This window comes from Poecilia formosa, unplaced genomic scaffold (assembly GCF_000485575.1).
Source record: "Poecilia formosa unplaced genomic scaffold, Poecilia_formosa-5.1.2 Scaffold998, whole genome shotgun sequence".
Taxonomy (NCBI): domain Eukaryota; kingdom Metazoa; phylum Chordata; class Actinopteri; order Cyprinodontiformes; family Poeciliidae; genus Poecilia; species Poecilia formosa.
Window position 1 is genome coordinate 35656 of NW_006800937.1, and position 8341 is coordinate 43996.

The window sequence follows — 8341 nt, forward strand, 5'->3', positions numbered from 1 at the left end:
GTTAACAGACGTCAAGTGTGGGAAGATTCTTACCACCAATGTAACACAGGGGAAAGAACCCGGATTGTGACTGAGGACGTGGCCCAAAAGCCAACTGGTAGACTACTGAAATATCAAGTGGTCTAGAGTTTCCCAATTAATTATACCCAGGTAGGTCTGGCTGAGAATGAGGAAACAGAAGTAGTATACCAAAATATATTTTATTTATACATTCCTTTACAATATTAAAAAGACTTTATTATTCTAATTTAAAACTCAATAAGGCTCAAAAACCCAGGACAAGACTAGAAGCAATTGGAACCAAAACAAATGCAAACCAGATTAGTAGTAACACAAAATAATGTTAGAAAAAAAGAAAAACAAATCCCGCATTGCCCCAACCCAGTCCTAGGGCTGTGCCCAGTACGCTAATAAAAATAAGGAGCTATGCTGTTCTGGTTCTGCACGGTTTGTGGGAGCATAATAGGCAACAGCAGGAGTCTGCAATACCAAAAGAAAACAATGACACATCTGCTGACAATAATAGACAGGTAGAGTAGTGACATAAAAATGCATTTATCCTACCAGTATTAAATGTCCACGATCCGAACACTCGCAGCAACCCGATGAGCACAGCGCTCATCTGACCCGAGAGCCAACTCAACCAACGGACCAAACAAACACACACAGATTTGCGTGCACACCCGGTGCCTATATACACTAATGAGCCCGAACAGGCTGTGAACGGAAGTGACGGTGGGGAGCGGGGCCTAGATGTGTTCAAAGGCCCAAACCACGGTGGGAATTTTCAACCACTGGATGTAAACTATGTCTTCCAATAAAACCACCCGGTTACACACACACACACACACACACACACACACACACACACACACATATATATATAGCTTCTTCTCGGCTGAAGAAGCTACAACTTCTTCAGCCGAGGAGTTGTAGCTTCAGAGTGATTCAGCAGCTGAGATTGAGTCCAAAATCCGGAGCAAGATTCATCCGTGCTGCAATGAATCCGTCTCTCTTTAAAGGTATTTCCCACTTCTTCCTCACATCGTATCTTTAGGAAACCTTCAAAACAAAAACCGAAGATTTGGGATGTATCTTACTTTTGACAGAGTGAAAGAATTACATATAAATAATAATCTTTACCACCTGTGTAAACTTTGCTGGTGAATGTAATATATGTTACATTGTTTCATTTCTAATATAGGCTCTTGTGTCAGATAATCTAAGTCAATGTTAGAGAATAATTAATTTTTTAGATTAACGAAATCTCAGTTAGCCTTCATGGCGGGGCTGAACACCAGTATTATACCAAGCACCACTTACCCCATTTATGTACCAGACACAGACCTGCAGCCTTGGGCGGTTCTAGATGGGGGCCAACGGGGTACCAAAGAAGTTATACTAGGGAAGGAACATCAGGGTGAAGGAGCGACGCATCCTACCTGTGGAGGTTTCATTTCATCCAAGATTAAGGTAAGCTTTAATTAATTTATTTTATACCTGGCTTTCATGAAGCTGCTGTATTACTTTATGTTTTAAAGTTTACATGACAGTAGGACTGTAACGATTCCTCAAATGATTCGAGTACCTCGATTATTAAAATTCCTCGAGGAAAATTTATCTGCTTCAAAGCTTTGTTAAATTATGTTTTATTATTTAGCACATCGTGTTCTGCCCGGGTTATTATTTATGGTGGGCTGCGCTGTTGTTGGTAAGTGCTAGCAGCATGGTACAGTATAGAATTTTCCGCCGTTTCATGAGGTTTTGGGGGACCAATAAGGATTGTTAAATTGTGTGGCGGTTTGGAGTATGACAACCGCCACACAATTACATGTCTACATGTAACCATATTTGTAAATGGCTTTATTTATAACTCCTGGAGGTGGGGCTCAGGCGTTATATACCTCTGTCCCCTCCATGGAGGCGTCTCCCTGCTCCAGACCTAGCCAGGTCTGTGGAAACGTGATTACTTTGGAGTAAAGCGGGGCTGCCAAAGCAGAGCCTGGGAAAAGGAAATAGTCCCACATGTCTCTGCTTTAGTAAATAAGCACAAATATTTAATCTGAAAATCTTGCTTTATTAAAGCTTTAATTCAGAAACATTTGGAACCAAAAGCACCCTGAAAACTTATTTGGCACATACACCAATTATTTCACCCACAAGATATTTTCTAAACCCAGAGCAGGAATTTGTGCAGTCACAATTTCAAAACTGTTAATATGTAAATTTGATAAAAAAATATGTTTTAAATATTAGTTGAAACTGTCACTATGTTGCAACACTATGGGATGAGGCAGATAAGCTGTGAAAAAAAATTGTGGTCCTATGCCTTCTCCCAGTGCTTACTAGAAGCGACCAATCAGAGCCAGAAGGAGGGCTCTGTAAATGCTGTTTACAAAAGTAAACAGCATTTACAGAGCTGTTTAAGGTAAGCTTTAATTAATTTATTTTATACCTGGCTTTCATGAAGCTGCTGTATCAGCTACAACTGGCTACAACATAAGCCAGTTGTAGCTTATGTGATAAACTACAACTGGCTTATCACAACATAGCCTGCCAGGAAAGTTCAGGATAATTGTCATGGCCACCAATATAGGTCCTGTAACATCAAATTATTTCTCTGCCATCAACACATTTAGCAGCACATACAGGAATTGATTGACAGCTCCAAGACTTTCCTCTTGGCTACCGACTGGCAGCGGTGCATTTTTGCAGACTGCAATAGTAGCTGCAATCTATGAAGAGAGATCCATCTTTACATATGCTCATATTATGCTGTCATGGCATAGCAACGGTTTTAACAAATATGTAGAAAACATTTTAAATAAAAGTTACATACTGCTGCCTTAAATAAAACCTGAGTCAGCAAGAAATTAATTTAAAGCTTCAGACAGAATCCCAGATTAAAGAGTCAGTTAAAAAATTAGAGTAAGGCCTTGCTGCAATATTCTTTGTATTCATCTAAATACAATTTCAGTAAATTTCAGCTAGTTGAGTGGAACACAGAGATTTTTCCAGTTGATTACATTAATATTTTTGTATGCAGAGGCTGGAAATGGTACAGAAACTGTTTGCTATTGAAAAGAGCTGGTAGATATCTGGATGCCTTTAAACAGCAGTTTATGAAAAGAAATCACTTCAATGGAGTGTCACAGCTCCACTAAGAGGGAATAATCACTCCAGTCAGTTTTTGCAACACTTAAGAAAGTTCAGACCTTGAAGAGCAGTTTTGCAGCTACAGTATCTGATTGGATGATGCCTGAGTGAGTTTGAGGCTTTGTCACCAGGTGGATTAAGACAGAATAAGATTGTGTAAGGGTTAAAGCTGTCAAAGCTCAGTGTTGGGTCCCCGGCCTTCGGGTTTCCTCTCACACTCTGTGTTGAAGTCACAGCCATCTAGCAGGTAGCGGTATGCTGCACGAACATCCCTGTAGAGTGGTGCATCCTCAGTCTGAAAGTTTGGAAAGCGTAGTGGAGTCTCATTGATGAGCAGCTGTAGTCGGGGGCCACGCTGACAGTCATAGAGAACGAAGAGCAGGTTGGCAGCGTATGGAATGATGCGACTGGTCCGGAAACTTCTTCCTACAGAGAGATGTGCAGTTATTGTTCTGAACAACAGGACATGTTCATTTGAAAACACTATGTGACTTCTGAAGGCAGTTGGTTACAGTCGATTAAAAAAAAAGTTGATTTTAAAAATCTCTATTGAAATCTCTTTACTCTTTAGAGTAAGGAGAGCTGAATAAAGATTTTATGAGCTTTATATCATGTTATTATTCCCTAATCAAAAACATAGCTAGAGTGTCGCCTTGATTCTTTCATGCATGTTTGAGAACTCCTTGAATTTCCTGTGGCAGTCATTCAGAGGTGTTTGTGTTTGCTCCCACAGGACGCCGAGTATTTCCACAAAGCTCCTCTTGGAGCTGTAGTCTCCAGCTGAGCTTCCACCTCACAATACACCTCCATCCTCACCTCCCTCACACAGCTCTAACAGAGTAGCAGCAGTTAGCAAGCACCTAACTTGCTAATTGCAAGTTAGCTGGTCTGATTAACATACACACTAATTCTCAGTTCTATGCTCCCAACAATGGTTGCTAACGTCATAATGAGAAGCATTATTGTGATGACGTGCTGAAGGCAGAGTGTCAAAGAGTAGAAACTTAAGGAGACAGAGACCCGATATTAAGGCTTCAAATTATGAAGTCTAATTTCTTTTAAGTTATCTTTGACATACGGCATAACAACCGAAGATAACATAGTTGATTGATTGTGCTATAAAATGGGACTGTTTGCCTGTAACCCCTCGCCCCCCCAAAAAAAAAACCCAATATACTACCATTTTAATAATTCCGCTGACCATCCCAGTATGGTGTAAACTCTGTTTATTATAAAATATATATTTTTTTAAATAAATAAATAAATGCTTTCTTTTATTTAGTAATTTGGGTGAAATTTTGAGTATGTCCAGAAAGGAGTCGGCTTTTCCTAATTTTTTTTAAATGTCTTTTTAGCACAAAGTTTCCCCAACACTTCTAGATGCCTTCAAATTTTACTAAACTTTTTTCCTTTTTTACTTATTTTTACATAACACAGAATTAAAAGATGCTTCTAGCACTCCAGTGTTTTGTCATTTTAAGAAAATTTCCTTGTAAAAATTTATCTTTCCTTTTTGGAAAAAGTGAGACCTTTTTTTGTTCCAAAAATGGGAACCTTCCTGGCATGTAGAAAGAAATACATACACATTTCAAATTTGATAAATGTCAGGCTTCATACCATGCTGTGAGTGGTAGTTGCTAGCAGTGGGCAGAGTCTGGTCTTTGTACAGTCCAAGTAGGGAGATGAGGGGGATGAGCGTCTCAGCATGTCCCACCAAGACAGAGGCTGGTTCTGGCCCTGCCTCGGTGGATCTGGAATCAACCAGGATTCAGTCAATTAACAATAGGGAATCAATAAGGGGGTTCCTAGAGCTTAGTCAGGGAACACCCCACCTGCGAGGACGACCAGCTTTATCGAGAGTCCTGAAAATGTGATGGAAGAGCGGACAGCTGGACAGACTGCTGATTAAGTGACCATGAGAGCGCTTCCAGAATTGCTTCAGATCAAAACTGTACTCCAACACCTGCAGAAAAATGATAAGGAGAAAACAGCATCAAAAATCATTGATCAGTTTAATCTATTCTGGTCTTTGTTCAAGATCCCAGATGATAAACCTCAGAACCAACATTTTTCCTGATTGAAAATCCAAAATGAATCAGAACAAATCTCTGTTTCTGCCTCCAGAGGGTAACCCTTTTGACCAAACTGTGTTCCAATTCAAAGAGTCTAAATGCCTGGACCAAGCTTTTCAACTTTCCATTTCTGATCAACCATTTTGCTTTTGTAGTAGGGAAAACTTTAAACTTGACCTTAAAAGTTTAAGGTGTGAAAACCTTGTCTTATAAGAAAAGATGTGCATCCTAACATGTTCATAACATTTTGCTAAGGTTGGTTTCTGCTACCTAGACAGACATTACTGAAGGCACCCTTCACTTTGCTCACCCACACCTGAATTGATTCAAACTTTATTTTTGATAATTCAGCATTTTAAACCAAAGTAAACTGAGGTTCACTGTGAGTTTACTGAGAAATAATGCATTTCCTTGCAATTTTTTTGTTTTATATCAATTTTGCAAATATCTTTCAGAAAATATTGCTCTCATACCTTTGCATCACTCTCATCAAACAGGAAGCACCATGGTGAGTGGATGGATTTGATGGACAGTTCGTAGGAACAGATGAAGAACGCTGCTTCCACCAAGTCTAGAAGTGCCAGAAAGGGGAAAAAAAGGTCAAAGGGAATATTCCTTTCTAACATTACAATCTGATAGAGTGACTAAACACACAGAATGAGAAAAACATCTGCAAAATTGGTAAAAAGAAAAAAAAGAGAAATGTTGTAATATTCTTCAACTTCCAAGTTCTATATTACATCTCTAACTTGAGGGAATGCCTCTTGGCTCCTACCTGGGGTGAGTAGGTGAAGAGAAAGGCCAAGTTTCTCAGCCAACCTCCTCCTCACTGCCTGCATTTCCTCGCCATGTTTGAACTTCTCAACTTCCAGCAGCGCAGTGTGGTTGTTCTCCACGCCTTCCACATAACCACGGCAACGCTCAAAGAAGCGCATTAGTTCATCATCCACCTCATGGTTGTATCCTTGAGCACTGTCTGTAAGGGCAGAGGTCAGAGGTCAACATTTTAGGTAAAAGACTTGTCAGGTGTTCTAACTATCTGTGCTACTCATCAATCTGTCCTACCTTGTGGTAATGCGCATGCACACATTGATGCTATGTCACATACTTCTTACTCAGCAGATTTCTTATCAATACATCCTACCTGTGGAAGTTTCGTTTCATCTGTTTTATTTCGTCAAAGATTAAGGCAAGCTTTAATTAATTTATTTTATACCTGGCTTTCATTTAGCTGCTGTATTACTTCATGTTTTAAGTTTACATGACAGGCAACTTGTAACCATATTTGTAAATGGCTTTATTTGTCATCCGCAATGTCTTTACTTTACTGTATACTGTAAGCAAGAAAGTCATTACTTGTCGTCAGTCATGTGAATCAGGACAAAATACGTTGTTTTTGTGGGACATTTTGTCCTCATTTAAAATATAGGGCCTTTAATTTTTTTTTTATTAAACCTTGTCAAATAGAGCATGCTGGTAGCGTTATTATGTGGTATTGAAGCTGTTTATGTCTATGGTGTAATAGTTTTAGTGCATCAACATGTGCTACTTCTGTATTTTATAACATTCAAATGAAGGAATCTGCTGCAGCAAAATGTGCTACCCACATATTTACCAGGTAAAATATTTGGATGGAGTTTTGGTAGATCATTATGTGGAACCATGTGTATTTTATGAAGGTAGGATTCTAATATGAGGTTTAGTGCATCTAAATGTATTAGCTTTACATATTAAAACAGGCACGTTATTCTCAAGAAGGATATTAGTGCAATTACATAAGTAGGTATTTTAAACGGGTTCAGGTGGTTTTAGAAAAGTTTTCGTCATTCACATATTTTTATGCTACGTATCACTGCTAAGCGCCACTTAAATACCGTCATTTAAATAATGATTTCCGATTATTATATTTAACATTGACACTGACTGATAAGGTATTTGGTATGTAAACATGACGGTAGTGGTTTTCGAAAGGTAGCAGCGACCGACAGGCATAGTACAGACTTTCCTATCGTAGCGCTGATCTGACGAGATAGCACAGACAGTCGGAACACCAGAATATATTTCAGTGGTGGCAGCAGCAGCAGCAGTGGTGACTGTCACCATGGCAACCCCAGTGTTGCTGCAGACCCTCCTGGAATGCCTCCACGCTGCTCACACAGCGATGCTTAGAGCTGGTCACAAAGTGGATTCTCCTCTTCCTCACATTTTCTTCCGACAGCAGAGATGGTAACAAAGTGGCCAGCCGCTGGGCCAGGAACTGGAGGTCTTCCCTACCCTTCCTCACCAGCTGACCTGATTAAGAGGCATAAGAGGATTCATTTTTCTGGAATATTTAAAAATTCTAGATGCAAATTATTATTTTTAAAAAGGCCTGATTTTTTTTTATCCTGTGTAATGTAAATCCATTTTTTCTTCTTTTATTACCTTAAATTCATCTTCAGATTTTTACTTGAAAAATATTTCCTGAAAAGAAATTCCCTGCAAAAGTTGCCAGCAAAAACTCCAGTCTAGAATGCTTACCGTCCATGTCCTCGGTGTACCAGGGTTCCCAACGGTTCCGGAGCTCAACCAGCCAGCCAGTGGAGCTCTCTGAGGTTCTGGAAGTTTCATTCTGGAGTAGCTCGCTTAGTCTGTGTATTCTGCGGATGTTCTTGATGGTAGGAAACCGACTACCATGTCTAATGATGGCGGTCACGTGGAATGGGGTGCAAAACTCACCTGGCGGGGGTCTGAGGACCGAGGTGTTCACGGTTAAAGGGTCTCGGAGTAGGTTCGGCTTCACCTCCTCATAGCGAGTCTTAGTTCCGAAGTAAGTGGCAATACTAGGGACATCCGGTATTTCCGCGGAAGAGCAGAATTCAACGTTTTGAATTAGGCTGAGAGCCGCCAGCCACAGGAATCCGTGTGTTCCGATATGTAACATATCAGCTGATACCTTTGTTTGCCGTGTTTATGTTCCCAGATATGACAACAAGACCTTCTAGATGCCTTTTAAGTACCCCTTATTTTTTACCGATCAACCGAATCGAACCAGGAAGTCAGAGACTGAAACGTAGCCATAGATATCATAGACATAATATAAGGATAGACGCCTCATGGACCGCTCTCGCCTA

At 40.0% G+C, this 8341-nt stretch overlaps 1 protein-coding gene across 1 annotated transcript; it reads right to left on the reverse strand.

Moving 5' to 3' along the window:
• Positions 1–2056: 2056 nt before the first annotated feature.
• On the reverse strand, positions 2057–8313 carry LOC103132329 (multiple inositol polyphosphate phosphatase 1-like). The gene is made up of 7 exons (XM_016667323.1): positions 7749–8313; positions 7329–7520; positions 6004–6204; positions 5702–5799; positions 4989–5119; positions 4774–4907; positions 2057–3582 (listed from the first exon to the last, which is right to left on the reverse strand). The coding sequence occupies exons 1-7, from the start codon at positions 8149–8151 to the stop codon at positions 3329–3331; spliced, it is 1413 nt and encodes a 470-aa protein (XP_016522809.1). The 5' UTR covers positions 8152–8313; the 3' UTR covers positions 2057–3328.
• Between the last annotated feature and the right edge of the window lie 28 nt (positions 8314–8341).

Coding starts and splice junctions, on each gene's coding strand:
- LOC103132329 (XM_016667323.1), bottom strand. CDS start 8,151: ATGTTACATATCGGAACACACGGATTCCTGTGGCTGGCGGCTCTCAGC. Junction 4,908..4,988: donor AAAGCTGGTCGTCCTCGCAG/GTGGGGTGTTCC, acceptor GGTTGATTCCAG/ATCCACCGAGGCAGGGCCAG. Junction 3,583..4,773: donor CAACTACCACTCACAGCATG/GTATGAAGCCTG, acceptor ATCTCTCTGTAG/GAAGAAGTTTCCGGACCAGT.